Source organism: Balaenoptera physalus, assembly GCF_965194825.1.
Source record: "Balaenoptera physalus genome assembly, chromosome: 10".
Taxonomy (NCBI): Eukaryota; Metazoa; Chordata; class Mammalia; order Artiodactyla; family Balaenopteridae; genus Balaenoptera; species Balaenoptera physalus.
Genome location: NC_138889.1, coordinates 9,736,935 through 9,752,003, shown reverse-complemented (window position 1 = coordinate 9,752,003; position 15,069 = coordinate 9,736,935). Strand labels below are relative to the sequence as shown.

Below are 15,069 nucleotides of genomic sequence, written 5' to 3'. Positions count from 1 at the left end.
TTGAGACTTAGCTTAATCCAGAGGCTCAAAAGAGTCAACAGGGAATAGGAAGGACTTTAAACTGTGGTTTGATGGAAAAGAATAATGATAAGGATTGTCTATGTATTTTTACACTGGGAATTATGTGGCCTCAGAGCTGTTAGTGCCGTGGTCCCTGAGGCCTAACAACACTCAGAGGGGGTTGTAGGTGGGCTCTCCAGGAAGCAGACTCTAAGACTCAAGTTCAGGATGTTTATCAGGGAGTGTGCTGGAGATTGGCACCTGTGGAAGGGAGGAGGAGGAAGCAGGAAGAGGCACAGGAAGAGGTTGAGCTGTGATGCAGGTTGGACAACCTCAGCCAAGCCCACGGGAGCTCTGAAGCTGAAATGATGGCTCACTGGCGTTGTTCCAAGTTAGGCAGAAACCGCCAGGCCTTTACATCCCCAGACCCACCGGTCTCAGGATGCGGCTCCTCCTCAGAGGGGGGGTGAGGCTGCTCTCTGAAGCTGAGGCCGTCCCTGAAGGAGCCGACAGCTCAAGGGACTACAACATTCTCAGAAGCTGGGCCAACAAGTCCTTCCTTGAAGGGGGATCTGGGAAGCGCATCTCTGTGTCCATCCAAGATGAGTATTTGATAACGAGGAGGACAATGAAATTCTTGTGTTAATTTTTTTTTATCACCGACAGAAAGTGGAAAGACTTCTGCATCTATGATAAAATTAGAGAATTTTTTGCAAAGATCAGTACAGCAGGTGCTATTGAGACAACCGGAACAATCCGCTATCAGTGCCACATACAATGAAATGCTGCTGCAGAAACTTATTTTGCACAGGCAAGCAGAAGAACCCTCATCAATTATTCCAGTTAGAAGGGTTATTTTGTGAGGTGGGTAAGGAGGAGGAGGAACAAAGAGAACTTTCAGGAAATATCCCAGAACATTGGTTGTTAGCCCTGGGGAACCCTGCTTAAATTTGGGAAAGAGAGTGGAAGAGGGTACGACTCAGCTGCCTGAGGATCCCGATATCCAGATCCCACGAGAGTGGGAATAGGCAGCTTTCCCACTTCCAGAGAGGTTCTCCTTAGGATAGGCCCTTAGGACGAACGGGTGACCAAGTTTTCTAATTCGTTACAGGTCGGGGGTGTCAGTCGGCCACAAATAGGACAGTGACGACCAAGCAGCACATTTCTGAGTTCTGTGTGGGGTGGACCACTGCCAGGGACCCAGTGACTCAGGGCTTTGTGCAGAGGTGGCCAGGGACCCCCCAGCCACACACATCAGAGACTATCCAGCCCGATGAGGAGTGCTCTGGAGTAGGGCCGCAAGACTGCTGCCAGCAATACCCATTCGAGTTTCTGAAGAAGAGAGACATTTCTAAGCAAACAGTTCCCTTGCTGAGAAACAAACTCTGGCCATACAGAAGATAAGCCTTGAGAAGACGTCAGAAAATGGGTGCAGGGCCCAAGATGTGATCTCTCTAGACATACGAGAGTATAGATTCATATGAAGCCACTGGCACAGCAGTTAGTGGGAGGCACAGACCTGAGGTAGAGGGTTAGAGACAGCAAGGAGCTACCTAGTAACACTTCTTCTGAGTGTGTGTGTGTGTGTGTGTGTGTGTGTGTGTGTGTGTGTGTGTGTGTGTGTGTGTGTGTATGGAGGTGTACAGATCAATCTCCCTCTGGCCCTCTCCAGTGGTATGTTCTTTTCCTCACCCTTCTGGGTGGATGTGGGATGGGTTTCCTTCTTGTTACTTGATTACTCAGGGCTATTTACAAACCATTTATTTTTTATTTTATTATTTATAAAAAGGGAGCTCCTTTTTTTCTCAGCTTCACCTCTTGCTTTGAATCTGATGTTAGACTATGTCACTCGCTACTTTCCAGGCTACACTCATCTACCAGCCTCCGGGTCTTTTCCTGAAATTCCTTGAAGATTGTTGCTCCTGGCTCTCGCCAACACTCTCTGGTCATGTATCTTGGTGATTTCAACAACCTCAGGAATAATCCATCCAGTGCTCTTGCCCTCATTTCTATGACCTCTTCTTCTCCAGTCATCTTGTTCTCCTACTCCCTCCCTTGGTCATACCATAAACTTTGACAGTACCAATATCTGCAGTTTCAAACATCCCACTCTTGGATCACCATCTCTTATTTTTTCAGTGCATTCCTTCTAGTATCCTACTCTAACAAACCTTAGATCCCCACTGGAGCCTACAATCTCTTGATACTACAAATTTTACAAGGTCCCTTATCTACTTGTTATCCTTTCCCATATTACCTATCTTAAATTCCATGGTCAGTCATTTAATCACTCCCTTGCACTCAACTTTAACTCTCTTGCCCCTTTCTTGTTTGAGAGTAATAGTTTGGTAAAACCTCAACCCTGATTAAAAGTAAAATTTCTACCTATGGCTATGCCTGTAACCATGCAACTGAAGGAAAACACTCAACCATGCTGACTAGTCTCACTTTAAATTCATAATCATGAACCTCACATGGGTCCCTAAGGCTGTCTGGCAATTGCACGTTTCTAGTTCATACTTCTACTCTTCTGGACAACTATTTTATACCTTCTTCAAACCTCCAACATCTCTTCCTCTATTTTATTAATTGATGAACTTGTTTTCTATTTGTATTAGTTATCTCTGTGTAACAAATTACCTCAGAATCTAGCATCTGAGAACAACAAATATTATCTCATACAGTTTCTGGCTGGGTCGTCTGTCTCTGGGTCTCTTATGAGATTGCAGTCAAGTTGTTGGCCAAGACTATAGTCTCTGAAGACCTGACTGGGGCTGGAGGATCCACTTCCAAGATCATTCACCTGGCTGTTAGCACGAGCCTTGAGTTCTTTGCCATGTGGGCTTTTTTATGTGACTTACCATGACATAAATGGCTCCCCCCCAGAGGAAGTGACCTGAGTGAGAGTGAGAATGAGAGTGAGAGCAAGAGTAAGAGATGGAAAGAATGAGAGTGCACGCTGGAGAGAGAGAGAGAGAAAGAGAAACAGAAACAGAGAGAGGACACAGTATCTTTTATAACCTCATCTCTGAAGTGACATACCATCCCTTCTGCCATATTCGATCTGTCACACAGACCAACTCTGGTACGGTGTGAAAGGGGACTACACAGGGTGTGAATACCAGGAGGTGGGGATCATCAGAGGCCATCTTGTAGGCTGGCTACAATTCTGTTTTACAGAAAAAACAGAGGAATCAGAAAAGAACTTCCCACTGCCATATTACCCAATTACCAGTATATATTCTATTTTCACTGCTAATGTTATAATGAACTCTCTCTCTCCTGCTATCTAAGGCCAATCCTTCCAATTGTTCACTAGATCCTGTTCCCTCTTGCCCACTTAAGGACATAGATACAAAAATTCTCCTCTATCCTGCATTGTCAGTTTTCTTTTGTTTACTGGATAATTCCCATCAACAAAACATATGTGCTGCGATATTAAAGAATCCTCCTATGATCCTATCTCTCCTTTCAGCTACGCATTTCTCTGTGTCCCTTTACAATAAAACTCATTGAAAGAGTTGTCTAAAATGACTGTCTCCAATTCTTCCTCCCCCTCTCTTTTAAGTCTACCCCATCAGGCTTTTGCTCTCAAACTACTCTAAAAATACCGCTCTTATAAAAGTCGTCTATGACCTCCATATTGTTAAATCCAATGGTAAATTCTCAGTCCTCATCCTATTTGACCTAACAGCAGAGTTTTTAACATAGGTGGTTGGTTCTCTTAAACAAAACACTTTCTTCACTTGGCTTTCAAGGTATCACACCCTCCTGGTTTTCTTCCTTAGCTTACTGGCTGATCCTTCCCAATCTCTTTGCATTTCCCTCTTCTTTCCAGCCTCTTTAATGTTGGAAAACCCCAGGGTCAGTTTCTCAGCCAGGCAGGCACCCACCTTGGAGTGATTGTACTTGCTGTTCCTTTTGCCTGGAACACTCTTTTGGAACACTCTCTGGTGAAAATTAAAGTAGCTTGTTCCATTACCTCATGGAATTTTGCATTGGAGTCTTTGCTCAAAAGTACCTCAGTGAAGTGTTCTCTGGTCATCCTATCTAAAATTGCATCTCCCCTACCCTCCAACACACTTTTAATCCTCTTCCTCAGCTTTTACTCTACAATGCTCATCAGCACCAGACACATTTGTCTACTTATTCATTAGTCCATTTGGTTACTTCTCATTGTCAATTCCATGAACAAGGGATATATGCATGTTTTGTTCACTGCTATATATTTCCAGTGCCTAGAACAGTGGTGGTGTATAAAAATCTCTCAATTATATATTACACGAACGAACGAATGGGTATTCCACATGGATAATAGCGAAGTGTCCCAGGATTATAGCAGAGCTTGGAGCAGACAGGGAGACCACTCATGAGGCTGCGATGTTTATATGTAAGAACAGGTATGAAAGAGCTCCGTTAACGTAGCGAGGTGTACAAAAGATCAGTATGATTTACTGTTGGCTTAGTTCGTTCTTCAAGAAAGCCCTGCCAGGCCCGCCTTCTCCCATCCTTTTCCCGTGCTTCCCTCAATTGGTCCCCTGCCCTGCCCAATCAGCTCTTCAGCCCAACATACTTCTTTTCCTGAAGGACGTGGGATGGTCCCAGCGCCGGGACACTCGGGGCACGGCCAGTGGGGCGACACTTCCGCCCGCCTGTTACCCAGCGGCCACGCGAACTCACCCGTGGCCCACCAGTTCCACGCGCGTTTATAAGTCCCGCCCACACAGCGAGACAAAGCGGAAGTGACGAACCTCTGGAGCGCGAAACCCCGCCCCTCACGCCTTTCCAGTCTCCGGTAGGTGACACAAGCCCGGAAGAGGCAGATACAAGGCCGCCGAGGGGCGGGGCGGGGTGGGGCAGCCATCTCCAAAGCGGCGGTTTACCGGAGGCGGTTCCCTTAGTGTCAGTGGTAGCTTGAATCCGTGGCGAACCGCTATCGATACTAGGCCGGTGCAGTCTCAGCAGGAGTGGGACCCTGAGGCTTGAGAAACAGGCTTTTCTTTGGTCCGGGACTCCCCGGCGTCCAGCCCTTCCCCCCCATAACCGGACACCAGTTATTCGGACTCTTTGCCTCAGACCCAGGTTCCCACCCCGCACCCTCCCAGCCCCCTTGCCCTCCGGCTGCTACGCACTTTCCTCCCTTTCCTGCATCGCTTTGCCGCCACTGGCACAAACTTCGTTCTCTCATTCAGATTCTTGTTTCTCCCCCTTCTCGTCCCTGTTCCTTTCCGAGGGCGATCTTTAAACATTTCCTTCCTTTGTTTCTTCCCCCTTCTCTTCCCTTTTTTCCCTTTTCGTTCCTTCTTCTCCAGTATCCTTGTCAGGCTACTGCCTCCTCCAAGGCTTCTCTCCTTTTCAGGAGCCTGTGGCATACGTGTTAGGGGGTTGAGCTTTCAAGGCGGTCGTTTGAAGATTTTAAGCTTTTCCTCTCTCCTAACCAGGAATCATAGATGCCAGGAAGTATGGCCCCCCTCAAGAAGCCTCGAAATACCACAGAGTTGCCCCTGGCTTTAAACCCCCTGAAGAGCAAGGACGTGTTGGCAGTGCTGGCTGAGAGGAACCAGGCTATAGTACCCGTTGGGGCATGGGTGGAGCCTGCCCCGCCGGATAGTTCAGCAGTCCCGGCATCTGTGAGTGTCAGTTTGATGCAAGTATGGTGGGGTTCTTCCTCCATCTTTCTTTTTATTAGCCTTCTCAAATCCCTGGTGCTCAGATAAGATGAGCAGTCTGGGGTTACCGTTTCTATTCTGTCATAAATAGATATGTTCTTGCATTAGGATTATAGAACAAATATGTATCTGCTGAAACTTGCTGCAGCTTTAGTCGGCATAATCAAATATTTGTTACCTATATATATTTCAGTTTGCTTTGCAAACCCTTGATTGCTTTCTATGCACAAGACATAGGCACTGTCTTTCAGACACTCTACAATGTAGTAGGGATGACGACCACACTTAATGTAACATTGATTGCTTAAAGTTTATGGTAAGTTTTGTAATGGAGATTCAGTAAGGTTCAGATGTAGTGGGAGAATAAAGGAGAAAGAGATGAATTCTGATTGGGATTCCGAGAAAGTTTAACTGTAAATTCCATGAGGACAGGGATCTTTATGTTTTGTTCATTCCTGTACTGGCATATGGCAAGTCTTCAGGATATAGTTGTTGAATGAGTGAATGAGGTAATATAGTATGTGTTAGTCCTTAAAGAATGGAAGTGCTGTGAGTACAGATGAAAGGGAAGAGCATTTCAGATGAAGGGAAACTTTTGCAAATTGACATGTGTGCCTGTCAGACAACTCTCTTACGTAGCTATTAACACAGGAGGACAATTTTGTAAGATTTTTTTTTTTCCTTTTTGGTAAGAAGATTTTTGATTGTCTTTCGCCAAACTGTGCTCCTTAGCTATTTGTTCATATATTATTGTGGTTCATTTATTATTATAAATACCACATTATATTTATAGTAAGTTGTTTACATATCTCCTTTTCCTGATGGAGCATGTAGATATTTATGGAATGCACAAGATGTGTGAAGATCTTCACAATGTATAGACAAGGTGCTGAACATGAGTTGAAAAGTATGAGGTAGGTTCTCTTAGTGGTCCTTCATCTCAGAGAAGAAATGAGACGTGTTTCAAGTAAATGTTAAATAGCAGTGCAATGGCATGTATGCATTCATTTTATTTATGTCTGTAAGGATGTATATACGTATGCATTCATTTATTACTATGCTATTTCCAGAAAGGATTTTGAGTCTGAGTAGTATATGATAAAGTGCTAAGACTATAGCACTTAACGAAGAAAGATATGGTTTTGAATTGATGTGACCCAAGAAAGTTTAGTGAAGAATTTCGTTAATCAAAAAGAAAGAGGATGATTCTCCGATTAAGAAGAATGGAGAGAGTAGGAAGTAAGCAAGGTATATTTAGGATTTAAGGGTAGGTTAGATTGATTGCAGTGGAAGGCCTAGTAGGGGCATGGTGGTTGATAGGATTGTGGAAAATAGGAGTGGTAGGGAACCACAGGAAGTTTTGGAGAAGGGATTGACTTCATTCATTGTTTAATATTTACAGATTAATTTCATGATCAAATAGTGTTTTGATTAGATTAATTGCTTTAACTTTTTTTTAAAGTTCTATTTTTTATAACTATTTATTTATTTTATTTATTATTTTTGGCTGCGTTGGGTCTTCATTGCTGCGTGCGGCTTTCTCTAGTTGCGGCGAGCAGGCTTCTCATTGCGGTGGCTTTTCTTGTTGTGGAGCACGGGCTCTACGCACACGAGCTTCAGTAGTTGTGGCACGCGGGCTCAGTAGTTGTGGCTTGCGGGCTCTAGACTGCAGGCTCAGTAGTTGTAGCGCACGGGCTTAGTTGCCCCGTGGCATGTGGGATCTTCCCCGACCAGGGCTCGAACCCGTGTCCCCTGCATTTGCAGGCGGGTTCTTAAGCACTGAGCAACCAAGGAAGTCCTGCTTTAACATTTTTAAAGGTGAAGGAGCGATTGGCTCCTGAGGGACAAATTAGGATGTAATGGTAACAATTTAGGCATGAAGTATAGCACCAGGATTTTAGTGGTAAGTAATGTAGAGGGAAAGCCTTGAAAAAGGGATTGAAATGGAAATGAAAAGGGATAAATGTACAAAACATCCCAGAAGAATCAGTAAGATTTGGTACAAAGTTATTTTGGTATTTAAATTATTGACACCTGTTTTTAATTGCCCATATTATGATATCTTTATAATATCAATAGCATAAAAATGTCTAAAAACGACCAAGATTTTCTGTGTTAAAAAGAATCATCACATGTTCCCACATATCAACTCAAAATATTAAAGTCTTGGAGCATGTGTAAACATGTCTCCTTTCCCTCATTTAAAAAATTCTGATCATTACCAGTCAAAGGCAATTTGATCAAGCATCTAATAGAACTCTTTATCACTTTAGCATATACAGCCTGGGGAATTCAATCTTATTAACAGATGTAGGTCTTGTCAACTTAGAACTTCTAAAGCTTGGTTACCCTAAGATCATGTCTATGCTAAAGGGAAATGCCTAATCATTTTTGTCCTTAAGTTTCAAGGAGCCATCAGAATTCCTAAAAACGCCATGGTTTGAGACTGCCCCTTAATTAAATTATCATCCAAGGATACTGCTTTCCTATCAGCATATATAGCTATTGCATTGTTTTATAATTTATCTGATTATCTACTGTTGTGTAAGAAACCACTCTAAACCACTTTAAAGGCATAAAGCAAACAATATTGTGCATCAGGAATTTGAGCAGGGCACAGAGGGGATGGCTTGTCTGCTCCACAGTGTCTGAGCCCTCAGTTGGGGTGACTCCAATAGCTGATGATGTCTGGAACAACTTGACTGGATTCTGGCTGGTGGCTGGATTTCTTGGTTCTTCTTTATCTGGCATCTGCTGGGCTGTAATGTCCTACATGGCTTTCTTACTCATATATCTGGCACTTGGGCTAGGATGACTAGAATGGCTGAGGGCTGGGTGGACATCTTCCTCTTTCCACGTGGTCTCTCTGCTTGGCTAGTATGGGCTTCCCTAGGTGGAGGTTGCTTTATGACCTTGCCTGGGAAGTCATGGAGCCAACACTTGTGCCTCAGTCTATTGAGTATACAGTCAGACTACATTCAGTATGGGAGATGACTACACAAGAGCATATATACTGGGAGGCTTGATTCATTGGGGGCAGAAGGGGAGATCACCTTTGGAGACTAAGGACTGTGAAATCTAACTATTAGTTCCACCATATATAAATTATCCGAATGTATTCTTTGATTGTCCTGAGAAACACTTCATTCTGTATTGCCCCCTTGGATAGTCTATAGGGTGCAAAAAGGCTATGAAGAATTGGTTGTACAATTGAAACAGTACGGTTGTCCCTCAGTATCTGGAGGGGATTGGTTCCAGGACCCCTCTCTTCCCCCACCTCCCCCACCTGCAGATACCAAAATTCACAGATGCTCAAGCAGTTGTATAAAATAGCATAGAATTTGCATATAACCTATGTACATCCTCCTATATATTTTAAATCACCTCTAGATTACTTATAATACCTAATACAATGTAGATGCTATGTAAATAGTTGCCTGTGCTTGGCATATTTAAGTTTTGCTTTTTTGGAACTTTCTGGAAAATTTTCTTTTCATCCATGGTTGGTTGAATCTGAGGATGAGGAACCTGTGGATACAGAGGGCCGACTATTTATTTTTGTTTAACCCAGTATTTCTCAAGTTTATATGATTCTGGGAACCTCTTAACATCCCATGGAACAAGTGTTTTCAGGTTCTGGTTGTCTTACACAATAGGGTTGATAAGAAAAATATGTTTCTAAAATATGTTTCTATGGTACAATCTTATCTTTGGTTTATGCTTGAGATCCACAATTTGGAACCAGTCATGCACTTCAATAAGACGTTTGATAATCCCAAGGTGCGAGTAAAAGAGGGCAGACAGAGACAATGGGAATAAAAGAAAGGCAGAATGGCTTAAATTTGTCTGGGTCTTGACTTAACTTGAGTCACTTGTTCAGGCTTTACTACATATATATCTACTTTGGAATTATTTTACTTAATTATTCATTGATATCTGTCTTGTACATTCTACTCCTATGGTACATACTCTTGTAGAATAGTTTATGGGATAGATTTCTTGGAAATTTTAATTTTAATTGGAACTTAAATTCATTTGATTTGGAGAATTTAATGACTCTCTGTGAAATAATTTGGGGCACCCCTCAGAATTAGAATTTGGAATCACTGCATTAGAAGAAGGGATAGATAGGAGGTATGATGATTTTATTTAATATGAAGATTCCTTATGGAAGAGAGACATAGTCAAGAGAAAAGCAGTACAGTATAGGGCATAAATGTTGGAGTCAGAGAAACTTCTAGCTCTGCTGCTTGCCAGCTATAGGATCTTGGGCTACTACTAAAGATTAATCCTTCTGAGCCCCATTTCCTCATTTTTAACATAAGAGTTAAGAATACCTAGTATTGGAGGTAGTTTTGAGGATTCATTGATACAAGGTAGTTAAAGTGTTTATCTCATAATAGATCTTTAATAATGGTAACTGCTGTTATTATAATGACTTTGTTATTCAAAGCACTTGGAGGAGGCGAACAATGATCAAGGACTCAAATGTGATAAAATGTTCCAGATTGTTTAGAATGTTTTGGAATTAAGCATTATATAAATATTGAGTACCTTTGTATTCAAGGCTCTGTGTTGTATACCATAGGGGAAACAAAGGAGAATTAAATACATTTCCTGCCCTCAAAGAATTCATAATCTAATGGGGGAGTTAAGAAGTATTGTACTCAACGTTAATAAGAGTGAGAGGTACTAGATGGGTATTGGATGGTCTTGACTGAGTAGGCCTTTTCTAGATAGAGGTGACAAGAAGGGCATGCTAGGTTAAAAATGAAGCCTAATTCTCATTTTATAATAGGACATAGTGGGTGAGTGGTGAGCAATCTGGTGTATCTGGACTATTTTACTCATTTTAGAAAATGTAACATAATATAGGTTTGAATTGGTTCATTAAGAATTAATGAAGATACTTTTAGTTCTCAGTACAATGAAAAATTAAGATTTGATTTGAGTGCTCACAGATTCCAATTTTTGGTTTGTGATTTGGTTTAAGTTCTTGGTACTCACTAGCTACGTCTAGATTATCAGCTCTGAACTCCTGTGATTTCTTTACTGTATGGGGAATTTTGGGTTGTAGAACTGAATTATTTTTTCAGGGCTGTATTCTGACTGCTTTGTGTTTACAACAGAGTCCTAATGGGCAAAACGAATGGGACATGTAAGTTTATTTTCTATTTTTCATCTTTAAAGACTTCAGCATATTTGATTGAAGAAGAGCTAAAGGAACAGCTAAGAAAGAAACAAGAAGCTCTGAAGCGTTTTCAGAGACAAGTCAAACGCCGAGTAAATCAGCAAATTAGGCTGAGAAAAAAACAACAACTTCAGAGGTCTTATGAAGCCGTAAGTTCAAAAGTGAGCCTGAGTAAAGATTGAATGGGAAGTGTGTTTGTTATGAGAAATGCTATTAGGCAATGACAGAATCACTTTCTTTTGATTCCAGGCTTCGCATAATCTGATTTACTAGTGAGGGCAGTGGATTGTATATAGAGAAACTGTTGTTTCTGTTTCCTGTGTTGTTCTGACTCCCTCTTTTGCTTTCGCCAAATAGTTATAAACAATGTCAGAGTTTGGGGTTGGGGTTTGAATTCTGGCTTTGCTGCCTACTAGCTTTGTGACCTTGGGCTAATTACTTAAATTCTCTCGACTATAGTTTCTTTATGTGTGAAATGGGGATATGATACTTGTTTCCCAGTGTTGTTTTGAGAATTAGATAATGTAAAATATTAGCACATAGTAGGTGCCTGGTAAATGTTAGTTTTTTTGCCAGCTAAAGTCTTCCCCTCCTTCCCCCAACCCCAGTTTTAAAGCTTTTGGGCTGCTGGTAGACATTATTTGATTGCACTGGACTGGGGGAAGCTCACTCTTTCTTCCTTTGTGTAGGCAGAAAAAGAAGGCTCTATAGCCATGCACTCTTCCGATCCAGCATACTTAACTCTTAAAAGAACGAGTGTTTTTCCAAACCATTTGAATGCTGCTATTGGAAGTGCTAGGTTACCTCCTTCCCAGAAGCTTGAGGATGGAATAGAAGATAGAGAGAATCAGAATGAACTATTCCAACAACAAGCCCAGGCTGTAAGTACATATTCATTTTATTTTATGTCTCTGGGTTTTTTTTAGGCTATGATGTAGAGATTAGGAGGTGTCGCATTCAACTTCGCTTTTTATCACCTCCTCTTTTTATTTACCTTTGTAAAGTGGGGAATAGTGGGATGATGTTTATTTTTATATATATTTTAAATTTATATTTATTGGTCAGACACTTAAGAATCATCTAAAGAAAGGTGCCAGAGTGTTAGAGTTCAAAACTTATTAGAAAGAGCTTTAGGTCAAAGAATGTAGATTTTTCAGTTATACTGAAATTGTGTTATGGGTAAGTTACTCTCAGTTTGTGGCATATGGACAAAAGATTATTTTTGTTTCTTTTTTCTGTCCCTCAATCTGATTATCACAATAAATTGATCTATAAGTCAAGTAATAATATAGTAAACTCTAAATTAACATATTCAGAATTTTTTAATGTAACTTTTTAGTGACTCACTTTATATAACGAATATTTAAAAATTAAACACCATGAGTAGATTCATCCACTCAAATCACTTGATGCCATCTAATCAGTACCCCCCTCCACCCTGCATAATATACCCAGGCTTTTGTCCGGTTGATCATGTTCTTCAACTCTTCTGTGGGAATAATCCTTCATCTTATCATTCTAAAATGTAATCCTAGGGTTAGTGAGAGGAGAACAAAAATGTGGAAAATTATGATTATGTGAAAATAAAAGTTGTGTGATTGCTGACATACTTCGTCATAAGTATGAAGCAAATCTGATTATGCTGTTAGTATAAATAGGGAAAGCTTTATAAGCACGTGTTATGTTGAAATACTTATTAAAAAGATTTTTCTCTCTGCCCAAACTATGACTTTTTCTTGTCATTATTTGGTTTGTAGTGATCATTTTTATAACCATTTGTGTTTTTAAGATTATGAACAGTTTACTGAGCAAATATTTATTGAGCCAGGCACTGCAGAAATTGCAAAGGATAGAACATTGACTGAGACAGAATAACAGTCCTTGCTTTCATGCTACTGGTAGCTATAAATTCCATTGTAGTGAGGATTTTACTTCATCTGTTTGATACATGAATAGGACACATCAGTCCACAGATATTTGAATATACTGTGTTTGTTAAACATTGTAGGGATACTAATATGTGAACTAGGACCTTTCATGGGTTTATATTTCCAAGTAGAGATACGAAGCTGGTAGACCCCCAATCTATTAGATAATAATATGGAGATATTTGCTGCATTGTTGATAAATTTGTACAGTGCAAATTCAAAAATTTTTTAATTCCAAGGAAATAGTTTGGGAAGAATTCCTGGAAGAGGTGGATTTGAGCTGTGTATTTTGAATTGGTAAACTGAATTTAATTGGTAAATTCAAAAGAATTTTGAGATAGGAGGAATAGTAAAAAGTCTAGAATATGTAATGAGCTTAGTATTGGGTTGGCCAGAAAGTTCGTTCAGGTTTTTCTGTAACAGCGTACAAAAACCCGAACAAACTTTCTGGCCAACCCAATATATTTGCTAATAAGTGATGGAACCTTTCTAATTGATAGTGTACAGGGTAAAGCAACAGAAAATGAGGTTAGACGGGTAGGAAAAAATCAGGTTATGAAAAGCCTTAAATGTTCCCCAAATCTAAAAAGTTTTTATACCATTTTTTTCTTTTCTTTTTTTTTTTGGCTGTGCCTTGTGGCATGTGGGATCTTAGTTCCCCAACCAGGGAGCGAACACGTGCCCCCAGCCATACAAGTGCGGAGTCCTAACCACTGGACCGCCAGGGAATTCCCAACCCTGTTTTTTTCTTAAAAGAAGATGCACTACTGAGGAATGTTCAGTGACTTAAACTACTTTAAGCCTGTAAACTTTTGCCCATACAACACCATGACAATAGATGCTCAATTTTTTTTAATCTTACTGTTTTTGTTGCAGTTTCTATCCACTAGATGTTGCTAAGAACTAGACAGTGAGACAGAGTTCAAGCACTAACTCCTTTGGGACAGTTTCAGGCAAATGGAGAGTTGGTCATCCTGTCTCTACATGTGTTCTCTCTTCTTTACTTATTTTTCTACTACTAACTGGTATTTTCATCATCACAGCTCCAAAACTTTGGCATACCTGAGGCTCCTTTAGCCTCTTCTCTCCATCTTAGGATCTTTTAGGTCCAGCTCCTGTCTCTGACTTTTTCTCTGAACACTTCCTTGTTCATTATGTAAGGTAAGGAATCTTTATTGGCCCATCCTGCCTTTTTGCATTAGGTCTAGGTTACTGGCCAACCTCTAGTTTGGTATGCCTACTTAAAGGTAAATTGATGCACTACTTTGGGGTTCATAGTCTATGCTAAGGGCCTCATGTGAATTTTTAGGTGTATGGTATTTTTGTGGCTGTAGAAAAGTCTAACACACTGAAAAATCAATATGTTATCTTTTGCAAATAAACTATATTGTACTTGGATAGAATTCAACTTTGGGTAGATTTTTATGGCATTAACATACATTTAAATACATTGGTATTAGGCCTCCATGGCAGTGCAATAGGTGAAATTCTATAAATGTTAGATCTCATCTATAGTCTTTTCCCATGACCTGCATGTTATTACTACATTGTTTCATTTATATAGTTCCATATAAATTCCTAATTGTCTGAATAAATTAAAAAGAACTGGGGCTTCCCTGGTGGCGCAGTGGTTGAGAATCTGCCTGCCAATGCAGAGGATACGGGTTCGAGCTCTGGTCTGGGAAGATCCCACATGCCGCGAAGCAACTGGGCCCGTGAGCCACAATTACTGAGCCTGCGCGTCTGGAGCCTGTGCTCTGCAGCAAGAGAGGCCGCGATAGTGAGAGGCCCACGCACCGCGATGAAGAATGGCCCCCACTTGCCGCAACTAGAGAAAGCCCTCACACAGAAACGAAGACCCAACACAGCCATAAAAATAAATAAATAAATAAACCCAAAGTTTAAAAAAAAAAAAAAAAAAAAGAGAACTGAAGAAAATATGAACAATGAGTGGGGAACAATGTCACAGTAGATATCTATTTTTGTCAAATTTCATCCTGCATATTTGAAGTTTTACATTTTAATATATGATCAGTGTTTGCTTTAGATTTTAAGATTTAAGTCTCAAAATTTGTTTATTTAAATCTCAAAATTTGTTTATATAGTACATTTTATTGGTCAGAACTACCTTTGCTTATTGATAGCTGGGTTTTCTATGTAATTATATAATAATTTATTTCCATTAGGGAATTTTTAAGTCTTGGTTAGCGATTCAGTGCCAGTCTTTGTTGATAACAACAGCTACAAAGGAATGAAAATTGTGTCTAAGCTTCTAGGACAG

General features: G+C 40.6%; 1 protein-coding gene and 1 long non-coding RNA gene across 9 annotated transcripts in view; one reads left to right on the top strand and one right to left on the bottom strand.

Moving 5' to 3' along the window:
- The window catches only part of LOC309667469, a 76,832-nt gene that overhangs the window by 2,266 nt on the left and 59,497 nt on the right, over positions 1-15,069 (bottom strand). Inside the window, exons 1-2 of one of the 3 annotated variants that reach the window (XR_014267786.1) lie at positions 3,043-4,564; positions 433-687 (exon numbers count right to left, since the gene is read on the bottom strand). The exons of 1 other annotated variant lie outside the window; for it this stretch is intronic. This is a non-coding gene — a long non-coding RNA (uncharacterized lncRNA). One more of the 3 variants, XR_014267785.1, reaches the window with a different exon arrangement.
- Positions 4,857-15,069, top strand: part of CCDC15 (coiled-coil domain containing 15) — a 53,704-nt gene continuing 43,491 nt past the window's right edge. For all 6 annotated transcript variants that reach the window (XM_082475869.1, XM_082475867.1, XM_082475865.1 and 3 more), the window contains exons 1-4: positions 4,857-5,082; positions 5,442-5,630; positions 10,860-11,009; positions 11,550-11,741. In XM_082475869.1, coding sequence (XP_082331995.1) covers positions 5,451-5,630; positions 10,860-11,009; positions 11,550-11,741 — 522 coding nt within the window. In that variant the 5' untranslated portion in view covers positions 4,857-5,082; positions 5,442-5,450. The remainder of the gene's footprint in view (positions 5,083-5,441; positions 5,631-10,859; positions 11,010-11,549; positions 11,742-15,069) is intronic.